The sequence below is a fragment of the Protopterus annectens genome, chromosome 13.part0, assembly GCF_019279795.1.
Source record: "Protopterus annectens isolate FY-2018-M chromosome 13.part0, PAN1.0, whole genome shotgun sequence".
NCBI lineage: Eukaryota > Metazoa > Chordata > Ceratodontiformes > Protopteridae > Protopterus > Protopterus annectens.
In genome coordinates this window covers 165,754,113-165,777,354 of record NC_056747.1, presented here as the reverse complement: position 1 = coordinate 165,777,354, position 23,242 = coordinate 165,754,113, and the positions used below count along the sequence as shown (strand labels likewise).

Below are 23,242 nucleotides of genomic sequence, written 5' to 3'. Positions count from 1 at the left end.
ATCAGTAGTAGACATCAAGAATGAATAGAAAATATGGTAGGTAACTCGCATAGTAGATTGTGCGGCTGGGTGGCACGTGTTGGACTTAGTAAGTTGGAAGTACTGAATGTATATATGAGGAGTCTGAGCTGCAAGTGAGATGGGGAGGAAAAGTAGGAAGGCTAAGAGTATTTTTATTATTTATTTATTTATTTATTTTGTAGTCTGTGCCGGTACGTTTACATACCCAATGGGAGAACAGGTGCTGTTTCAGCGATGTCTTAAAACATTCAGGGTTGCTAGTAGACCTAATTGAAGGAGGGAGAGCATTCCATAGTTTTGCTGTAGCATATGGGAAATGCATTTGACCGGCAGACAGGTTCGATTTTGCTATATTAGAAGCATCTGATTGTCTGATCTCTAAGGTCTATTTGGGTGTTACATGGCGAACAGAGGAGAGGGCAGGACAACTAGAAGGCTTATAGATCAGCTTATGAGCTGTGGTTAGTTGCAAATATGTTAGATGGGGAAGTTCTAGCCAGTTTAGACGGAGTGATAATGCAGTGGTGGGAGGAATGTTTGGTGCTGGTTACAAATTTTGTGATTTTTATTTTAACGTGTTAGGTTTGGATTTAAGAGAGGACTTCATATTAGTAAGGAGAGGTGCACCACAGAGCAAGGATGGAAGTAGAAAGGAAGACACAAGGAATAGTCTTGCTGCATAGGTGAGGAAGTGTTTGTACCTGTACAGGATGCCTAGTTTCTGATTTTTTTTTTTATGTTTGTGTTAATATGCTGGTGAAAAGTTAGGTGTTCGTCTATGATGATCCCTAGAAGTTTGATATGTGGAACTAAACAATGCCAAAAAAAAAAAAAAAAATTCAAGTACTAGATGCACTTCTTGGCATCTAGCAGATAAAACTAGATGAAGAAAAGCCACTTATATTTTGAAGTGTGGCACATTACATCCAGACAGGGGAGGAGTTAAATGTAGCATGTAATTGGATGTAGCTTATTTGAATTTAACTGGATAATTTAGTAACTGATGTGCTTGATTGCCTTTATTTTTGTTTTTATACAGACATTTTTAATCGAGTCCTATGAAGGCATTCCTGAAGAACTAGTGTGTTGTAGATTTCATGCTCAATCTTTTGCTTTTGTCATATTTGATATTTTTTCCTTTTTGTGTTGTATATTTATTCTCATGGCAGCAGACCTAATGAACAGTGAAGCTAGATGAAGGAAAGCGCCAAAGCACACAATAAGTATACCGTAGGAAAGACTCATTGGGATTCTCTTTGGCATTTTACTGCCACCATAAATGTCCCAGAGACCTATTGCACAGGAAATAGGAGGCTTGGAAAGTATTGTAAACAAAACTGATTAGTGTAGGGTCAGACATAGAAGCATTACAGACTGTTACAGATCCATATTAATTAGAGACGGCATAAAATAAGTTGGCAAATGTGCAAATACTCCCTTCCTTAGCAGATAACCTATATGACAGCTCATAGAGAGAGTATCGGGGAGATTCTTCGGTATACCAAAGTTAGAAGGCAAGTGAATGTGGCACCATTTACTAAGAAAGGTGTCATATCTGGAAAGTTTGTACCTAGTTTTTTTTTACGTAATTTTCCTAATATTGTTTCTACAAAAAGTAGATAGATGATGTAGCTATGGATAAGAAAAGTTTTTCTTTTTCTTCTTTTTTTTTTCTTTTTTTTTTAAACGAGTTTTAAACATCTCAAGAAACTAGTTAAAAAAAAACATTGACATTGAAAAATGATGTGAATAAATCATTTGGGTGTAACTAACTGACAGTCAGAATGGTGTAGCAGCTGTGATCTTATAAAAGACTAGACCAGTTGTCTTTGGGTCAAGAGCATCTACTACCACACAGGTGAGATGCTCAAAAAGAGATTAACTGTCACAATAGTTTTATGGATGTGAGAAGTTCTGTGAGTATCTGATAAGTTGAAGTAGAAATGGACATTTTCAGAAGTGTTACTGTAAGGTATCCTTGAAAGTACAGAGAATGTGATTTAACCTTCAGAAATGTGGTCTGAAAATTAAAATGAAAATTAAATGCAGACTACACAAGGAGTCATACCCAGAGTGCTCAAGAAGAATTAAGATTTTTATAGATAATACTGCAATTACCAGTGAGAGAAAGGTGACAGTTTGAGAGAAAACTGACGTTGACTTGTGCATTAACTGAATGAAGCTGCATTGAGAGACTGCTTGAGAAGAAATCAACCAATTTTTTTCTTTCAAGGAAAAAATTGTGCCTAGGCTTGTATTGTAAAAAAAAAGACAAATTGTGCCTTAAATTTGGAAGTTAAATGTTTAACAGAAATATATGGCTAATGTCTGGGGATACTGAATCTACAGGGGACAAGCACGTTATTTAATATAATGCTCATAAATGTCTGTGAAAATAAATGTGGGTTTAGGCACCTAGGCAGTGAGACATTTCCCTGTGGTACATTTGACTGGGGACACATGGCTGAAGTGACATTCAGCTGCAGAGCAATATGGCTGCTTGCAAATTCCCTGTGGGCAAAGAGAAGAATATGTTGCCATGCCCACAACTTCAATAACCAAATGCACGGGAGAAAACAATGTCCGTGGTCCCTAAGGGAACATGAGACAGCAGGCAATATAGCAGGCATCAGCGGCCGGCTGGCCAGAAGGCATGTCAGTGGCAGTAAAAATGCAGTGCACAATGGGCAGTGCCTTTATAACTGGAGTGTGTGGACCACTACCCGCTTCACAGTATCTAGGGAACATTACCTAAAACACATACTGGAGCATAAATGTGACTACAGTAGCCTACAGGATTTCCTCCATGTTGTAGTTACATAAGTATGTGCTGTACACTGAGCAGAACACTCATAATCTGTGGTTTCTTTCTGGAATGGATGTTTCATTCAGTAAGTAGTTGTAGTTATTGATGGTGTGGTGGTAGCATTGTTGCCTCACAGCTATATTTTCTCTGGTGTAATTCTTGCCTGTGGTGCCTTCTGTGTGGAATCTGCGTGTTCTCCCTGTGTTGTATGGGTGTACTATGGTGTCCTCCCATGTTACAAGACAGGTGTATGGAGTGTTTCTCCCTGGGCCTCTGCTGAAAATTGCTTTTTGTTCCAAGTCGGACTTTCCTGGTTAACAAATGTTAAATAATGACAAGACATTTGAATTTTAGACTTTATATTCTTCAGAAGGTACATGGTAACACAAAACCTTTATTCTACTAATTTTTTAAGTTTATAAGATGAATATTTGAAATTTGTCCCTGTTTTTGAGACTGTGTACCCCCATTATTGGCTTCGTCCAGGTTTTTTGTGCTAAGGTTGATAGCTATGGTGAGAACTGAATTCATTGAATATGTTTGGGGGCTGTATTCCCCCATTATTGGCTTTGTTCAGGTATTTTGTGCTATGAGGTTGACAGCTATGGTGAGAACTGAATTCACTAAATAGTAGCCATTTTAAGCTTCAGTCTTTCCTGTCTTGAAGAAATCACCTGATTTGGCATAGTGGTATGTTGCTTTGACTGTTTTGCACGAGGTCCAGGATTCAAGACGTGGCAATGGAATGTATGTGGTAACACTATTTTATTCTAGCAATTTTCCAAGATTATACAAGCAATGTTTAAAATGTATCCCCAGTTTTTGGGCTTTTGTCCCCCCCCAAATAAATGTTGGCTTTTTCTAAATTTCTTGTGCTGCAAAGTTGAGAGAGACAGCTGAGTGTCTAGTAGGTTTTACAAGGAGCTGAGAGCTGCATAGAAGAGAAGTTCAGTGCGGTTTATGCCGAGTCTGCTTGCATTGTTAATAGCACAGCAGGTAGTGTACTTGCTTTTGATGCAGAAGGCTTGTGGGTTCTACTCCCACAGTATGCAGATGCATTGCTAATAATACTGTGTTGCGTTGTAAAGGGGGTGGATTCTGCAGTCCTTTTTGGCGAAGATACCTAGTAACTATGAACCCGTTATCAGTTTGCTATCCCTCCCCTATTGCAATATTACTAGCTTATCTTTTTTTTTAATTTAACATAAGCAATTTATTCCTCAAGGGCAACAGGTACTTTATTTGTAGATGAAAGAATGAAATATAAAAATGTTTGCTAGCAGCAACCTCATTAGTTACAGATCTGTTTAATGTAGAATCATTTAGATGACTTTGACTTCTTCAGAGATTGTGCATATTTACTGATACTGGTGGATTGTATAATTTGGGTAGACTTTTTTGATGGAAATGTTCTGAATTGGGCAGTTTTGTCATTATTGGTGTATGCATTTTGTTTCATTGTTTACTGGAAAAATGTTCAAAACAATAAAAATACCGTCTAAAAACATTACTGTTATTAATTATACAAGGAATATTATTTAATACAATCAGGAAGATGCATCAAAGAACACATGTATGTTTCGTGAGCAAGGGGCCTATGATTTGAAAACGGCCCAAGGTTAATCTTTATCTGCCACTGGCAAAATATATTTTCTTTGAATGTGGGTTTCAGTGCTGTTTCAATTAATGTGAGTGTCAAGGGCGGAGAAGTTTTAATACTAAGTATTTTCATTGTGAAACTGCATTGCTTTGTTTAGCAGATTGTCTATTAGTGTTTGTGCTGTAAAATGCAAAATAAAACTTTCAAATGAAATCCAAATCATCACAGAAGTAAAGCAGTGTGCACATTAGTGTTTATGGTAAATAGGGCAAAATAGCCAAGTAATGGGACATTGGAATGGCTGCGGGGGCAGGCTCCATTTGACCATGATTTTGTGAGGGGGGAAGGGTGGCAAACTCAGACAGCCCTGGCTGAACTGTACCACTCAACTGTCCAGATTTTAGCAGAATGACTACATTTTTTGCTGCTTATTTTTAGTTTGTTCCTCATAAAATTTGTAGATTTCTGGCAAATCATTTAGGAATGAAGTCGGTAAATAATGACACTGAGTTTCGGACTTCATACCGTTCAGAAAAATACATGCTGAAGCAAGAACTGTTATTCTATCAACTAAGTTTATACAAGACCAATTTTTATTACAGTCTGTATGTTCCCGCAGTATATTTGGCCTTGTCCAAATGTCCTGCGTTAAGAGGTTGAGAGGTACGCACAAATAAATTGCTTTGTAGAATTAAGTATATCCAAACCTCTCAACTGTCCCCGACTTGGGCTCAAAATGTTGCTCTCCCCCTAATAATCCCTCCGCAAAATGGCAATTTTGGAAGAAAATGTGGAGGGTTTACAATTACTAAATAACCGTAATGATCAGAGTTATAGATTACTTTTATTTCAGAATTGTATGTAGATTCTCTTTTGTCAGCTGCTCAAGTTAACAGTACTAATATTTTAAAAAGTGTGCCTTTTTTGACAGGTTTCCAGCTGTATTGTGTAGCTATTTTATATTTTTGCATCACATTTTTGGTCTGTTTTTCATAAAATTGTGCTTTTCTGGCAAATCATTAAAGACTGAAGTTGGAAAATGACAGACATTTGAGTTTCAGATTTCATACCCTTCAGAAAATTCATACTAATGCAAGACCTACTAATTTGATTATCTTTCTAAGTTTGTAAGAGCAGTATTTAAAAATTGTCCTTATTTTGTGGCCTTTGTCCCTTTGACCAGATTTCTTGCTCTGAGGTTGAGAGGTATGACAAATGTGTCAGGGCTATCATTGTCAGCCAGAGACATTTCAAATTGTGACCTACTTGTTGCACCCCATTCACCCATGTAGTGACTCAGGATGTGTCAAAGCAAGGCAAGGAACAGTTATGCAGTGTAATTGCGCAGAGTATCACCCCATCCAAGGTAGACACAAGTACTACAGCGGCTTTTCATTTGCCTTTGATTTTGTAGAATGTTCTGGCTTTCTGCCATTTTTATACTGTTGATTTATGCTTCTTATTATTCATAAATGCATGTTGTTGCAGTGCCTCTTGCTCTGTGTTTAAGTAGCAGTGCTTTAATGACCATGAGGTAAGCTTGTCTGAGATTGTAAGATGCAAGTAAGTTTAAGCATACTGTTAAAGAATTACCAACATTAAAAGTCTTTTTGTTGTCATGCAGAGAATATTTACATAACTAGATAACGTACAAGCCTTGAGTATTGACATGCATATGACAGTATTTGTAATAAAGGACAGGATTACAGTTAAATAGCTCATTACATTTGTTGGAGACATGCAGTTATCTTTGCAGGCTGTACCCATGAACTAAACAGAATGCCAGTCTATCATGTGTGGTCCATAACCTGTGCAGTAATCCTTTAAGCAATTTATCTTGAGCTTGTTTTTTGTTTGCTGTTCATTATTTACTTTGATCATGTTTTCCCCATGAAACAAGTAGGTAGTTGTCAGGCAGCAGGTCTTTTTTGGATAAGAAACTTTTTTACAAGTGGGGATATCACAGAGAGAGATTGCTACTTTCAGCATGTTACTTGGTACTTTTATAAAGCTGCATATAAATTATAATTAGAACTGCAGTGCAAGGAGAAGTGGTTTGAGTCGAGTGCTGCTTGCTATTTTATACTTTATTTTGACTGGCATTCCAGTAATGTATTTAAAAAGTAATTTAATTTTTCATGCCTCACACCCTTTTTGTTTCCATCTAGATATTAAGTAAGCTGTCATCTAGTCAATGCATTGAAATATTTTTTTCTTCTGCACTTCATTTGGTCTTGATTGGACTCTCATAATGACAGTGTGGCACCCAGGGCAGTGTATTTAAAGTCAGAGTTTTTGTGGTTTTGAGCCCAACTCCACCCCTTTCTAGTTGGTCACACCCCTTCCTGTTGGCCCCACCCATTCAACTGTCTCCTGCAGCCCCCCTTTAATTTGAAGTCACCAGCTGCCACTGGAGTTAACCAAATAATGTTAACATCACTAAGAATAATGGTTTCATTAGGAATATATTGAGAGAATGTTTTCCAGCAGGAGTAAGTTATACCTGGGGAATGTAGATTGCTACTATTATGATGGGTGGTATGGGTGTTAAGTACAAGGTTGGCTGTCAGTATTTCAGCAAGGGAAAAGGCAGGATAGTTTTATTAGGAGTTGTCAGAGTAAGGTGGTTACAGTAAACAGTGGCAACTCCACCACCATTTTTATAACGATGTAAGTTGTAAAATTATGTAGAAGGGGAGATGGTATTGTATAGAAGGATAGTGGTAATAGCATATGACTGGTGGCCTAAATGGAGCTAATCCTATACTATGCTCTGTCTGTTCCAAAGTTGAGTATCTTGATTTATAACTTGGGTATACCAGGGATGCGTGAGAGGGTTAGAGTGATGCATGGGGGCAGTTAAAAAAGGAGCAGGATGAGAAATGATTGAGGGATAGTTGTTAGTGTTGTAATGATTCAAGTAGAGGAGGGCAAACAGTTGGTGATGAGCAATAAGACATTTGTGCTTCATTAGAGGTCTCAACCCAGTGATGAACATGAGCATGACCAGGATTAGGAAAGGTATTTTTTTAGCTGAATTTTATAGCTTGGGAATTTATTAATTTTACTTGTGTACGGATGGTGTTTGAGTCTGGAGATGTAACAGGAGTATAGCGAATCCTATGTTGAATTATTTGCTTTAGTAGTACTCAGTAGAAATTTATCACCAGAGCAGTAGTCCGTTGTGGGGGTGCTTTTTTAATATTGGCATTATTCAGGATCATTTGTATGCCACAACTGGCAGAGAGTTTATGTAGTTAAGCTGTAGCCAGTTTAGCTGTTTTAAGGTTTGCCAGTGGTGGTGAGTTTAGAGTGCAGTGTTTGTAGCAAATTTAGCTACTTTGTAATAGAAGGTTAGTTTGGATTTTAGTGTAGAGCTTAGGTTTGTAAGGATAAGAGAGGCATATAAGAAGGTTAGAAGCAAATTGGATGAAGCTAGGCTTTTTCTTGCTGGGTCTGTAAGGTACTGTTTTGCCCTGTAATGGGAGCAAAGTTTTTGGTGGGTCTTTTTAATTGTTTGAAGAATGTTGGTAAAATGTAATATCTTCATGTATTACACCACCAGGTAATTTATTATGTGGTACTACTTCAGTTTTAGTATTTGCAGATGTTATACCAGGAAAAATTGTTTTTGATTGAGATAATGTTTTGGGGTGAAGAGCATCAGTTTTATTTTATTTGGATTAAGGAGTAAGTTTGAATTTTTCATCCAGGGTTTGATGGAAGAAAGTGAAATTTGAGTGACTTCTTGTAGTCTGGGTATTGTCATCTCTAACTGTTAATTCAATCAGTGTGATGCTTGTTTATAAAAATATTAGAGAGAGAGGTCCTAGTATAGAACCCTAAAGGACACCTATGGGAACTTGGGGAGAGGAGAGAGGTCCTGTTCCGTTTGTCTGCTTGTTGACTTCTAGATAAGTAACAAAGGAACCGTGTAAGGGTGGATTCAGAGAGTCCTGTAAAAGAAAGTTTGGTGAGTAAATGTTGGTGTGATAGTGTCAAAAGCTTTGGATAAGTCTAGGACCACAATTGACACTAGGTTCATTGTTCCTATGCTGGTTTACAGTGTTGTAGAAGTGAAGGAGGGCAGTGGCTGTAATGTGATGATGTCTGAAAGCATGCTGTGTTTCTGAGAACAGATTATTTCAATTAGGTGATGTAGAGGCTGAGCATGAATACTTTTTTCAAGTATTTTCAATAGGGGAAGAGGACTGCAGTGGGCCTGTAGTTATTACACTCTGTAGATGTTGCACCTTTGTGTAAAGGTATAGTAAATGATTTAGTCCATGTGGAAGGAACTTTTTGGATATCGATCTATCAATATAAAGATTGGAAAAGCAACGCTAGCATTGTTTGTCTGTGTTCAGGAGATGTACTTGATCTCCATGTACCATTCTGTATTTAATGGCTGTGTGCATGTAACCTACTTGGTTACCAAACTACAGGATGGTGTTCTTTCATCGTCTGACCTTACTTGTACTTTGGTCTTAGCCTGGACATGTGAAATGATTTAGTTGATCTATTTCGTACGTTGTGCTGCAAACACTTATTTGTTGATCTTTTTTATAGTTCCAACGTACCAAATATGTATAGCGTACGTGTGTGCTAGATAAAGTTTAACTTTTTTTTTTTTTTTTACAGTGTTTATCTATAGGTGTTTTAGACATTTTTGGATTTGAAGATTTCCAGACCAACAGTTTTGAACAGTTCTGCATCAATTATGCAAATGAGCAACTTCAGTATTATTTCAATCAGCATATCTTCAAGCTAGAACAGGTAAATGAAATCTTTTCATTTAAGTGTGGTAAAAGTTACTTTTTGCAGAATTTTTGTCAAATGCAGGTTATCCTTTTCTCTGACTGATCACTTTTAACTAAGGTCCAGTAATCCCCTAAACAATTTAGTAATCCCCCATTTGCTGTCCTCCATTTCTCTCTCTCTCTCTCTCTCTCCATTTTTTCCCTTTCCAAAGTACACCCATCATATCTTCTCACAAACTTTCATTCTTTATTATCCTATAGCAAGACCCTCTGCCTCTCCTGAATTGCTTAACTTCAGTAGTATGAATACATTACGTGCATATTACTTTTTCACTCAAACACCTAGTACAACATTATGCATTAGTATGTTTGCATTTTGTGTTAAGTATTTTTGGTTTGTTTTGTTTGCTATAATGCCTGTTATGCTAAGACTTATCCTATGCCTTTGTTAAAATGCCAGAATTGAACCAGTGCTCTACCCTTGATAACAAATCTAAATACAATTATAGTGCCTTTTGAAAAGTTTTATAATATGGCATATTTATAAACTTTGTACTGACTGTTTTGCTGCCATTCCTTGTAAATTATGATGCTTTTTAATATGTTAGTTTCAGTTGTAACAGAGGACATTAGGGGCAGTCAACCTATTTACAGATTGAGGAGAAAAGTGTTTGGTATGCTATGACTATTTTAAGAATCGTCATAGAAGTCACAGATATTTACAACATGCTGCATATAGATGTAATAATCCAAAGAACTGAAACTCAAGTAAACAGACCAAGGAAATTATCTAGGAATGATGGTTACTCTGCATTAGTGGACCTTCAAGTGAAAAGGGAAGAGGTTGCTACTTAAGCCAGCAGGATATAGCCTGACAGAAATAGACTCCAGGATATGGATTTCTCTTCCACAGTACTGAGGCTAATCAAACATTGTCAGGCATATAGTGCAGGCAGTTCTGGAGGCCAGACAAGGGCAGAATGGTGCTGTGCAAGGAGAGGTGCAAAGGAAAGCAGTTGAGGCGATGAAGGGATTTGCATTATAATGGGAGGTTAATGGGTATTATGCATTTGCACTGGAAACAAGGAAAGATACTGGGACATGATCCTTCTGATCATTCAAGCTGCTGTGTAGTGTAAAACTGAAGGGAATGAGTGGTCAAAAAGAACATCTGCTGCAAATAATGAACCTGAACCTCAGGAAGTTCTACATCATGGAGACTGATTGCACAAACAGAGGAGGTTATAGGGGTGCAGTTAATTCCAGCTAATGCGTTTATGAAAAGCTGGGACAGCTGGAGGAAAGAAGGTGAAGTTAAGGATGGGTGGGGTAGTGGCAGGGTGCTAGCCAAAAAAAGGACTAGGTAAATCTTTCTACCAGCAGCAGTATGTGCACATGTGGGCATAAGAAAAGTATACCTTTTTTTCTGTATGCTGCTTAGATTTATTTGGTTTGCCAGGACTACGTACCTTACATATATACTAGTTTTTTTTTTTTTGCATGTGTTAGCTGCTTGATATCTGATCATGGAATTGGTAGAAGTTGTTACCTTTTTTAATGCAAAATGATTTGTACATTTACACACAGTATTAGCTAAGTTTTTCATACTGGTGTCTTGACTTTACTGATTGATAGGTGCAATATTTTATTTTATCCATTCTCCCTTCCTTTGGCAGCAGTCATCCTTGGTGCTCTAATTCTTGTCACAAATGGAACATATTTCATCACTGTTTTATCAGGGGTTGATCATGGATATTCCTGTTATAGAGCTTGTTTTCATTTGAAAGTAAACCACCTGCCGATGATTAGTATATGAAAGTGATTTGATATGTTGCTGGCTCAGTTATTAATAACTGGGCAGTGGTCACTGAGGGATGTTATTAAATGTACTGTTGTAGATTTGCATGTGTTCATCTTATTTGTTGCACACTACTCCAGGGATGTGAACTTTCCTGGCTGTTGGCTGTGTTCTGGTTTGGAGGTCTCAGATGCAATTCACTAATGAAAATGTGAAGTGCTGCATTGGTGCAGCAGTGACCTTCAAAGAGTGTGTAGTTTTGGGAAGGTCCAGCTTTAACCCAAGTGTACAGGAAAACAAGACTTGGGGGTGGGGGTAGTTAATAAACATAACTGGGATAAATCACCAGAAGAGAATGGATAACCAGTGTGTAAACCCAGCAGAATGCTGGGTAGCATCTTTAATAAGAAATACCTCAGAACTAAGGAGGTCATTTGTAAATTGCAGACAAAGCCAAAGGAGGAATATTTGCTTTTGATGTTGAAGATTATACAGGGAGAAGGAAGTGAAGCTGTTACTGTGGAGAAAGGACACCAGCATGGGAAAGGAGAATATTTGGATAGACTTGGTAGATTGGGGTGTTATGTCTAGAGACAGAAAGGGAAAGGAGGGCTTGTTTGTGTCAGTAGAGCTGTTGGGAACATGCCATGTAGTAGTGCCAAGAAGGAAAAATTGGGTGGTAGGAATGGGCAGTTTACAAAGAGCAGGAACAGTTCTCATCTTACGTGCAAGGAAGTGGTTATTCACAGAAGCTGTGGTAAGCAGGTGGAATTGACTCCCTGAATTTTATGGAGAGGGTTATATTAGTGGAGGATTTAATTGAGGTTCTGTGAATTTTCAGTAAAGGAGAGGTGTAGCTGTGTAGAGTACTAGCAGTAGCAGTCATCTTGTGCCTTTTTATGTATGCTTAGCTAGAATTTATAGTGCTTGAGTTGGCTTTAAACTAAAAGCCACGTGGCATCGCACCCAAGGTAGTCTAGGTTTGTGCACTAATTGCTATGTATTTAGAATGGTGGTTGTAAAGTTTTTAAAACAAACTAGAATTTCTTCTAGTTACTTGGGGGGGGGGGGGGGGGTAGGCTGCAACTAGATGCAGGTTTGTGCCAAGTTTTGTGATGTCTTAGCCCATTCCTAGCTGGGATTTGTGTCTGATTTATGGTAAGGAGAGCTTCTTGTTGGGATTATTTTTCTGTGGAAGGGTATGTACTGCCTCCTTAGTTTTGTCCTGGTCTGTCTTGCTTGAGGCAGTACAGCTGGTTTTCCTTCCAGTCAATAACTTTTTATAGCTTATTTAAGCAGTGTTTCATAGATAATGCATGTCTGATTATCATGTATTGTGTTTTAAGGATGTTAGTTTTGTCTGTTCCATATGTTGATGCATATGAACAGAAAACTGGGTGATAATGGCAGAATTCTGTGCAGCCACAGCTCGTCTGAGCTGTGAATTTAAAGTTCCTCTCCCCTTTCCCCTATGTTATGCAACTTGGAATATGTTTATAAAAGTTGAGGGTGGGGGCTCTCTAGAACATCTCTGGCAGAATTTTGTTTGTGGAGAGAAAATTTGTACTAAACTCATCAAACTGATGACTTTTTTGTACTTCAGTAAGTATGTTAACAGCAAGCATACTAACTGTAAGCTTTGGTGCACAGAAGTGAATTGTGATAAGGAACCTGGTGACAGCATGACATAAATGCATAGTCATTTTTGCAGAGTATAGAGGAAGTGCTGAATTACAAAAATTTCCAGATGACGTACATGTAATCTCACACTGACATTAAAAGAGTTCTGCAAAATGCTTGAAGAGCTTGCTTTTTACAGATGGAAAGATTAATGCTGAGAAGTCATCAGAATTTGAGAAACTGTAACAAAATGCTTCCCTTCTACTTGCAGGAAGAACGTCTTTCAGTGACTGAGCTTGATGATTCTTTGCTGGTTAAATATCTCAGGTGTTCCTTCAGTGCATTTGAAGCATCTGTTGGTGCCCTACAGAACTGATATTGCAGTTGCTATTATGTTTGTTTTATTATGAACAGTGAGGCTGAAAGCTGCTGAAAATGCCAAGGCCTTGTCTGCTGCATGGATTGGGATGTTTTTTAAATACTCCCGTTCTTGGTAATAACTTAGTCTTATTGTAACAATGAAGAAGGTGGATTAGTAAACTCTGGTAATGTGAAACTGCTTACTTCTGCAAATGTTAACTGCAGTGGTTTACGGTCTTTCCATAGTTAGAGCATACAGGTACCACCAACAGATCTGATGCCTTTGAGTCTACCTGGTTGTGCAGTTAATGGAAGACATATTTGCATCTTTCTCTAGCCTCCACCATTAGACTGATTTTTTTATAGTGGGCAGGAGTACACCACTTGCACGTTCTCAAAAACTTGCTTCCTCCTGTGCATGTGTAGTCCTTCCTCGGTCCATTCTCCTTCTGTGCCAACCCCCCCCCCTCCCAACACACTGTGCTTTAGCAGCCCCATTCTGATGCCTTTTTGTACTTTCTTGTGTTAAAAGTAATCCTGTGCTTCAATCTCTCCCAGATTGTATCACCTTGAATGTCAGAGCTCTCCCTTTTTGCTTTTGTGTTCTGTACTGCACAGACACAGAGTGCCTTTACTTCTGTGTGTGTGTTGCTTTTGTTAACATCTTCATTGACTTGACTTGACAATCTCTGCATTCCATCAAGAAATGGAAATCATTTTTGAAGATGTGCCTTCCAAAGTAGGGATGTACCTCTTGTAGGCATAGTTTCACAGAGGGCATTTTATCATGCCACAAGTCACTTTTTTGTTATTTTTTTATACCTTTTGTGATGCAGCCCTCCTACACTGTCCCAAATACTTTATTTCTATGTGATGTTTTTCATGTTTTTCCTAAGCTTTTTTCTTGCCTTAATTCAAGAAAAAGGAAGTACTGTCCCTCCAGTCTTTTTATAACCTTGTATGTTTTAATTCCAGAGTGCAAAACTTTATAATTTCTGTACTGAAATTCATTTTTTCCTTTCCTGTCAGCTAAACTGTCCAGCACTGCCTTTCTTCATAAATACTAACATTACCTTTTTTCATTCATGAGTTGCATACCCCCCCCCCCACACACACACACACACACACACAGAACATGATACATTAGTACTAATTTGGGGATATAGGATTTGAGGGTGAATGATTCTTTCCAGGGATTACTTGAGTATTCTTGCTACGCGCTTTCCTTCCAGTACACCTACTCTTCCATTCTCTCTTTCTCTGTAGGCTTCTGTCCAGTCTGATTTTAACCCTAGTAACTAGCCTGTCTGTTCTAGTATTTGACATGCCATGGTTACAGGCTTAGTCACTGCTAGTGCTTTGAAGAGCACGTTTGGCTAACATCAATGATTCAAACGATACTAATTTCATGAATTTTAATCATACTTTGACTTAGGAATGGGGTCCATACCCATCATGGTATTAGAAACCCCAAAAAAGTGGAGAAATTAAACCATGGAAATAATCCATAAATTGGATGTTCTGTGGCATGTTTCAAAGTGTTATTGGCATCATCTAATACTAGTGAGTGGCACCACAACCAAGATACAGTACATTGCATATTTTTGTGTGTCAGGTATTTTTTCTTTTGTGTTTCCATATCGTCTGCTGACTTCAGGCACTTTCTAGTCCATCTGGTCATTACTTGTTAGTCTAGTGTCCAGTTTGACTAATGCCTTTTATAGTATGATAATATAGACGTTTGGATTTGACTCCATTAAACTGCAGTTGGATGGAGCTTTGCTGTACCCTGTTACTTTGCCCCCCCTAATGAGTATATTAGTATGTGCACTCCCCAGTTTTCTTGAGAGAGAAAAACTGCACATGCGTGGCTCATTCCCCCTTTATTTTAGCTAACCGTTCATCAGTGCCTAGGCCAGTAGCCAAATCTAGGCCACGGTACTGTAAATGCTAGAACAGCTCTATATTTATATTAATCTAAGTAAAGAATTTGTAGATTTATTTATAAGCAGTTTGTCCTTAAAATGAAAGAAAATGGAAAAGGTCTGGTTAACTTGAGAAAAGGGAAAATTAAAACATGATTTCGCAGTGTGGACTTCAGCATCTATAGAGCCTGCTTGAGTTAGTATTTAAGCCATGGTGTTTGATTTTGAAGTGCTGTAATTGATAGATGTGATGCCGTAACACGTATGGCTGAACCTTTTTAATACACATTGTTTTTTGACTTACTGCATGTTTCCCTGATGGTCATAGCTTCTCGTTGTTTCCTGCACAGGAGGAGTACCAGAGCGAAGACATCAGCTGGCATAATATTGACTACACTGATAACGTAGGTTGCATCCATTTGATCAGCAAGAAACCCACTGGCCTGTTTTATCTTTTGGATGAAGAAAGCAAGTAAGAAAAATAAAAAATCATTTTTCTAGATAAGTGTTATAGTGTAGCTAAGTGCAGCAAATTATGCAAAGATGGTTTCATGTGTTGTATACCTTATAGGAACCTGCGAGGAGTCGTTTTGTATTTGAATGTGGGAGATTGCTAATATGAGAAAGTTGCTATGACTTTGAAGCAGTACTGCTCTCCATCTTTTAAGGTCTTCTGAGATGGAGGAAGTTGAAGGAGTTATGTATAATGTGTTCACTCCTTAGGTAGGCACAGTGTGCTACTGATGATGAACAGGCTTCCCAAAGAAACGCTGGTATACCTGTTGACACATCCCTTGTGCATGGCTGCATAAGAAAATGCAAGCTGTATAAACAAAGGACTTTTGGAAAACTTTGTGGGTAGCTGACTCTCTTACCTTTACGGTCTTCCTGACACAAGATTATTTGCCTTGTGTTGGGGCTAGGGCCAAATAACTGTGATCATAGGCATCTGGAGTGCAGTGGCATGTCCAGGCTTAGCCAGACATTTAGCATGTCCCTTGTTCTATGCACTTCATTTTCAGCAGTGAGATATACTAGGGTTTACATTAAAAATCACAGACATATTTGTTATGATGTGATTTAAACCTTTGCACCCAGACGGACGCATCTCATTTCTGAAAAACATACCTTTTCAATACCAAAAATTATTTTGACACAGAGTGCATGAGGGTGTGGATGTGTGTTTATTTTATTTATTTATTTTACCTTTGTTGATTGGGAAAGTCTGACTGAGCTAGAATTAGCCCTTTTTCAGTGGAGGCCCAGGGAGAAAAGCTCCAAAAATATACAGTTAGAATTAAAAAATTACAGCTGTAAAAAGGCAAGCAAAAAAATTACAAAGCATATTCCGAGAAGCTAATATCTGTAGAAACAACATTGGATTATTATGTATTTACATATCATAATAGTTAGTTTGCTGGAAATATGAGAAGAGATTTATACATATGGTTATAAAGAAATAGTAAACTATAAAACACTTTTGTTTTCAGGTAGGAGTTTAGAGAAGGCATTTAGAAAAGATAAGTTAGTATAAAGGGTAACACAATTTAGTTGTTGGGGGGGACATGTATACATATTTTTTAACATCTTTATTAAATTGTCTGATAAGGCATAGGCGCACATACATTATAGCCAACACTCTTCCACACCTCCACCTTGTTTGTTACACATGAAAGCAGAAAAAAAGCAAGGTAAAAAGCAAGGTAAAATTATGTACTCTATCATTTCACTCTAAATTCAGTTAGTAAAACATGCTAAACTATTTTTGAGACTACATAGTTTTGTCATTGGGCTAAAATTTGGAATTCACTTCCACTGTATATCTAGCAATGTCTTAACAAATTTTTAATGACTCCTATTTGTTAGAAGTTATTAAATTAAAAAGAATTTATTAAAATAAAACCCTGAATATTTGTACCCAGATAGAATGGTGAATTTAGTATTTAGTGTTGCTGCTTCACAATACGTAGTTTTTGGTTTGGGTCCTGGCTGGAGTTCTGGTTTTGCCCATTTTTCATGTTCTTCATGTAGATTTTTCTTTGGATTTCTCCTGCCTCCCAAAGACATACATGTGGGTGAATTATTAATGTTATAAAATCTGTTCCTATGTGTGTTTTCAAATCCCGCAGTAGACTGGCAACCCACACAGGATTGTTTTCCTGTCCTTCACCTTCGGCTTGCCAGGTTAGTGTGTGACTCTCCATGACCACAAATTGGATAACATAGGTAATCAGTGTAGATAAATAGTTGTATGATAGGAAGGGAACCCCTTCAGAAGAATAATTGTTTTGGGCAGATGGAATAAGTGTACCAGTAGGAATAATCCAGTAAAGTAACTGTGTGGAATGGCTCCCCTTCTCATGGTATGGTTTCCTTATTTTCTTGTCATATGGGTTTGTACCTTTTCATAACATGATGAAATATGGTGCTGTTCTACACTGACTGGTTTTGGAGTTAAGACTATGGCTGATCTACCCATATCCTTAGAAGTTTGGGTTTGATTCCTGTAGTCTCCAATTGCTTTACTATGTGACCCTTTGCAAAACACTTAGCCAGACAGTGATGCCAGGGTGAACCAGAAAGGGGTCTGAGTGGATCATTGATGCGTCCCTGTTAACAACAATGTGTGCGTGTGTATCATTGTTTTCTTTTGGCTGTTCCTGTTAGGGGTTGCTACAGCGGATCATCCGTTTCCATTTCTTCCTGTCCTCTGCATTTTGCTTTGTCACACCAGCCACTTGCATGTCCTATCTCACCACATCCATAAACCTTATCTTAGGGCTTCCTTTTTTCCTCTTACCTGGCAGCTCCATTCTTAGCATCCTTTTCCCAATATATCCAGCATCCCTCCTCAGCACATGTCCAAACCAATGCAGTCTTGCCTCTCTGGCTTTCTCTCGAAACCGTCCAGTCTGGGCTGACCCTCTAATATACTTATTTCAAATCCTGTCCACCGTCCTCACACCCAGTGCAAATCTTAACATCTTTAGGTCTGCCACATCCAGCTGCGAGTCTTGCATTTTTGTCAGTGTAACTGTCTCCATCCCATATAACATAGCTGGTCTCACTACCCTCTTGTAGACCTTCCCTTTCACTCTTACTGGTACTCATTTTGTCACAAATCACTCCTGACACTCTTCTCCACACACTCTACTCTGCCTGTACTGTCTTCTTCACCTCTCTTCCACACTCGCCATTACTCTGAACTGTAAATGAATGTATGTGAAATAAAATAATTTAAAATTTTATATATGGGCTAGTCTTTTGACCCTTTTCAGCCTTAACTCGAAGAAGAAAGTACTTCAGGTTCTTAGCGGTCAACAGTATCAGATACATTTGATGGTGATATTCAATGCAGATGTGGTATGATTAAGAAGATGCAGAGTGCATTGAGAGAACAAATATGTAAACAAAACTACAAGCCCAGCTGTGCATAAAAGACATTGCAGTCATACATGTACTATATAGGTTCACAGGTAAGTATTTGGCTAAGCCTAGCCAGAATGTGTTGGCTTTTGCCACCCCCTTAGATTAGTTCCCTGTGCCTTTGTTCAGCAGAGCCATTAGTTCCCTGTGCCACTGTCCAGCAGAGCCACTGCAGTGATCCCCGGGGTAAATTTTCTGTTTCCCATCCACCTGTCAAGGTTTCTGTTGAAGAGTGTTAGTGAGGGGGCTCTGCCTGATGTATATTGGAATCCTGTTCCAAAGCATGGGGAGTCTCTGGGATAGGAGTCTATCCCTCCAGCATGTCCAGCAAGTTGTGGTGAGGTTTATATCTCTAGAGCTTGTGTCTCTCCGGCATTTGTTTTTTTTAGGTGGAGCATGTCCATCAATTCTGGGTTGGACATGGCCTTGTATGTCAGGCAGAGATCACCTCTGAGTAAGCGGTATTCAACTGAGTACAGCTGGAGTTTCTTGAGTCGGGCTGCATAGGGCATCTGTTTGAGGCCAGTAATCCTGTTGGTGAGGTACTTTTGTGGTCTTTCCAGCTGTTGCAGGTGTCTTGTAAGGTACATCCCAAATGGGGCGTTGTATTCTGTGATGGGTCTAACGAGTGATGAGTAGAGAGGCACAATAACCTCTTTTGTTCTCGATGCAAACCCTTTTGTGATTAGGTGGGCCAGATAAATGATTTTCTAACCACCTTGGCAATATGATTATCAAAGAAGAGATTACTATCTACTTGGGTCCCCAGATCCCTTATTACATTTTCTGAATTTAGGTGACTACCACCTATGTGGTAGTTTGCGGGTACTTTGTTTTTTCCAAAGGGGATGGCTATGCACTTTTTGGCATTTAGCTTAAGGCCATGATTTTGACACCAGGTATCAGTCTCAGTGAGACCCATCTGGAGGGTGTCTGTATCAGCCGGAGAATCAGTTATGGCCCCTAGTTTGCAGTCGTCTGCGAACTTGGTCAGCCATAGTCCTCCTATGCTTGCCTGTACCTCTGAGAAGTATGTACCGAACAGGATGGGTCCTAGGACTGAGCCCTGGGGGGACGCCACTTGTAACCAGTTTAGAGTCTGACGTAGAGCCTGCAACTCTCACCATGTGGGTTATATCCTTGAGCCAGTTGGCAACCCATGTCATGACGTAGGGATTTATGTTCAAGCTGGTGAGCTTGTCTATAATACTAGAATGGGGAATGGTGTTGAAAGCCTTTGCGAGGTCTAGGTAGGCTGTGTGGACCTCCTTTCCTTCGTCTAATGCCTTGGTAACCATCTTGAAGTCCACCAGGTTTAGGCGGCATGATCTGCCCTTAAAGCCAGACTGGGTAGGGTCCAAGGTTTGGAGGTTCCCAATGTCTCTGTTAATGAGTTCCATGATGATGCATTCCATAGTCTTGCAGACCAGGCTAGTCAGGCTTATAGGGCGATAGTTCCCGGGGTCAGTTGTGGCTCCACCTTTGTGGAGCGGGATAACTGTTGCTGTGCGCCACTCTGTGGGTACATAGCCTGTAGAGAGGCTGAGTTTGGACAGTGTGTTTAGGTGAGGGGTTAGTTCATTTTTGGAGCTCTTGTAAGAGACAGCCTGGGACACTGTCCGGTCCCATTGAAGCTGTGTTTTTGGCTTTGGATAGAGCTGTTTTAACCTGTGTCGTATAACTGTAAACTCCTGTGAAATGAAATAGGCAGATATAAAATGCCACTTTGAGTGTGAGAAAAGTTTTTTAAATGCATTATCTGTTGTATGAGGTGGTCATTTTACTATCTGTTGTGGTAGCAGTTGCAGGTAGACTCAGAGATGTTTTTTGTGTGTATTTGAAGCTTTTAATGATTTCTAGTTTTTTGTTATCAGTACGTAGGTGGTTTGGGTAACAGGTCCCAGTCTAGAGAAGGCTCTCAAACTTGTAGCAGTTTTAAATGGAGGGTGTACCAGGGAGAATTTGTTGTCCTGTATACTTGACTCATAAGGGGTGTCTTGTAAAGGTAGTCTCACTCTTTGGGAGGTAGTGATCGTGCTTTAAAATTTGATGTAATTATAGCTTCATAGTTCTCACCTCGGACACTCTACAATGGAGCCTGCCTCTTTCAAGTTATGCAAGGAGAGACTTGTACCTTCTGTTTTGCTCTGGTTGCTTTGGCAGTACTGTGATTTCTGCTCCAGATGACATTCGTCCTTGTGGCTGTCACCTTATAGGTTCATTGGTAGGTACTAGGCTATCTGCCCAAGGGCCTACGTAAGCCTAGCCAACAAGGTTCCCTGGCTTACGCCACCCAATAAAGTTACTTTCCTGTGCCACTGTCGAGCAGAGACACAGAAGTGATTCCCGGGGTGCATTTCCTATTTCCCATCCACTCATCAAGATTTTTCTTGAAGAGTGCTATTGAAGAACTTTGCTTAACATAGTTGGGTAGCCTGTTCCAGTGTATGGGAAGTCTCTGGGACAGGAATCTATCCCTCCAGCATGTCCTGTTTATTGTGGTGACAAGGTTTAGGTCCCTAGAGTGTGTAGCTCAGAGGGATTGGGATTTCTTTAGGTGTAGCATGTCCAACAGCTCTGGGTTTGACATAGCTTTATATGTTAGGCGATATGCTATAGAGTAACGCTGGAGTTTTTTGAGGTGGTCAGTGTAGGGCATGTTTGAGGCCAGTAATTTTCTTTGTGAGGTACTCCTGTGGCCTTTGCAGCTGCTGCAGATGTCTTGTGAGGTACATCCCAAAAGGGGTGTTGTACTCTATAATGGGTCTAATGAGAGTCGAGTAGAGGGGAATAATGACCTCTTTTTTTTCCTGGATGAGAACCCTTGTATGATGAGGTGTGCCACGTGGAAGGAGTTCCTGACTACTGTGGTGATGTGACTATCAAAGGAGAGACTACTGTCCACCTGGGTCCCAAGGTCTCTTATCACACATTCGGTGTTAAGTAGATTGTTGCCTATGTGGTAGTTCATGGGTACAGAGTTTTTACCAAAGGGGATGACACTGCACTTTTTGGCATTGAGCTTGAGGCCATGGCTCTGACACCAGGCATCCGTCTCAGTGAGGCCCTTCTGTAGGATGTCCACATCATTTGTGGACTTGACTGTGGCTCCTAGCTTGCAGTCATCTGCGAACTTCATTAACCAGAGGCCTTCTGTGTTAGCCTGTACCTCAGAGAAGTAGATACCAAACAGGAGAGGTCCCAGGACGGAACCCTGTGGTACTCCACTTGTCACTGCTTTGAGGTCAGATTTTGAGTCTGCAACTTTTACAGTGTGGGTTCTGTCAGGGAGCCACTTGGCAACCCATCTTGTGATGTAGGGATTTATTCCTAGTTTAGTGAGTTAAGCTATAATTCCAGAATGGGGGATGGTGTCGAAAGCCTTGGCAAGGTCAAGATAGGGTGTGTGAACCACCTTACCCTCATCTACGGCTTTGCTGACTACCTCAAAGAAGTCAGTCAGGTTCAGGAGGCATGATCTGCCTTTCACAAACCCGAACTGGGTGGGATCCAGAGTTTGGAGGTTACCAATGTCTTTGAGTTCCATGATGGTACGTTCCATGGCCTTGCAGACCAGGCTCGTCAGGCTAATAGGTCAATGTCAATAGTTCCCGGGATCAGTGGTGGCTCCCCCTTTGTGGAGTGGGATAACTGTTGCTGTGTGCCATTCAGTGGGCACAAAGCCTGATGCGAGGCTATTATTGAACATGGTGCTTAAGTGGGGAGCCAGTTTGTTCTGAAGTTCGTGTAAAACGCAGCCTGGGATGTTGTCCGGTCCTGTGGATGCTGGGTTTTTGGCTTTAGAGAGTGCAGCTTTTACCTGCGTAGTTGTGATTACAAGGACTCTGCATTCTTCCTGTATAGATATGGGCCCTTTAGGGGGTGGTAAAGTTAGCATTGAACCTATCTGCCAGGATGTTGGCAATATCAGTTGGTTCTGTAATTTTCGTGCCTTTGTGCTGTAACTCAGAGCAGATCTGGGTGTTGCCATCAAGATTCTTGACATAGCTGTAGAATGCTTTGTGGTTGTCCTTAGAATTAGTGGTGATTTTGTTTTCGTAGCAAGCTTTGGAGGATCTTTTAAGGAATCTCAGCTTCTTACTGAGGCTGACCAGGGAGCTCCTCCACTCATGGGATTTTACTCTTTTGCAACAGTTTCTTCCTTCTGTTGTACAGTTTGTGTGTGGCAGGGGACCACCAGATTGACTTCCTTTTTTTGCAGGATAAGCTTCTTGGTTCTGTTTAGGATAGCACAATCCATGCACTCGTGTAAGTGCTTATAGGAGTGAATTTGTGTAGGATTCAGTAATTGCAACTGTATTGTCCATCTGCATGGGTGTCATGAAGTTCACCACTTAAGCATGAAGTTGGCTTTGGAGAAATTTTTTACCGTGGTTTCCTTAATGAGGGGTGGGGGAGGGATGTGGATATCAAGGGTGATTAGCTTATGGTCGGATTGGACCAACGAGGAGTTGACTTCAGGTGTGGAACACCGGTCACTCATGTTGGTATTGACTAGGTCTAGGATATTGTTGCCCCTGGTGGGGGTGTGGATAAGTTGATCCAGGGCATTGGAGTTTATGAATTCCAGAAAGCGTGGAGCTAAAGAGTTAGTACACAAGTAGTTTTCCCAGTTGATGGTGAGGTAGTTGAAGTTGCCTATTATTAGGGTGTTTAGTTGAACCCTAATATTTTACAGTACATCAAGAAAAGAGGAGTGGGAGTCCTGGGGCATGGTGGGGGATCTGTAGCAAGCTACAATTTGGATTGTAGTTTTGCCCAGAGTTAGTTGTACTTGGATAACCTCGGATGCATTATGCTGAGCAACTAGCCTGGAAGTGTGGATATTCTTAATGAATATGGACACACCTCCGCCTTTGGTGTTTCGGTCCAGGTTACATTGCCGAAAAGTGTGGTATGAGTTAT

At 39.8% G+C, this 23,242-nt stretch overlaps 1 protein-coding gene across 1 annotated transcript in view; it reads left to right on the top strand.

Moving 5' to 3' along the window:
* MYO9B (myosin IXB) overlaps positions 1-23,242 on the top strand; it is a 1,188,949-nt gene that overhangs the window by 228,465 nt on the left and 937,242 nt on the right. The window contains exons 8-9 of the mRNA XM_044054768.1: positions 9,069-9,203; positions 15,241-15,362. Of these exons, the coding sequence (XP_043910703.1) occupies positions 9,069-9,203; positions 15,241-15,362 (257 nt within the window). The remainder of the gene's footprint in view (positions 1-9,068; positions 9,204-15,240; positions 15,363-23,242) is intronic.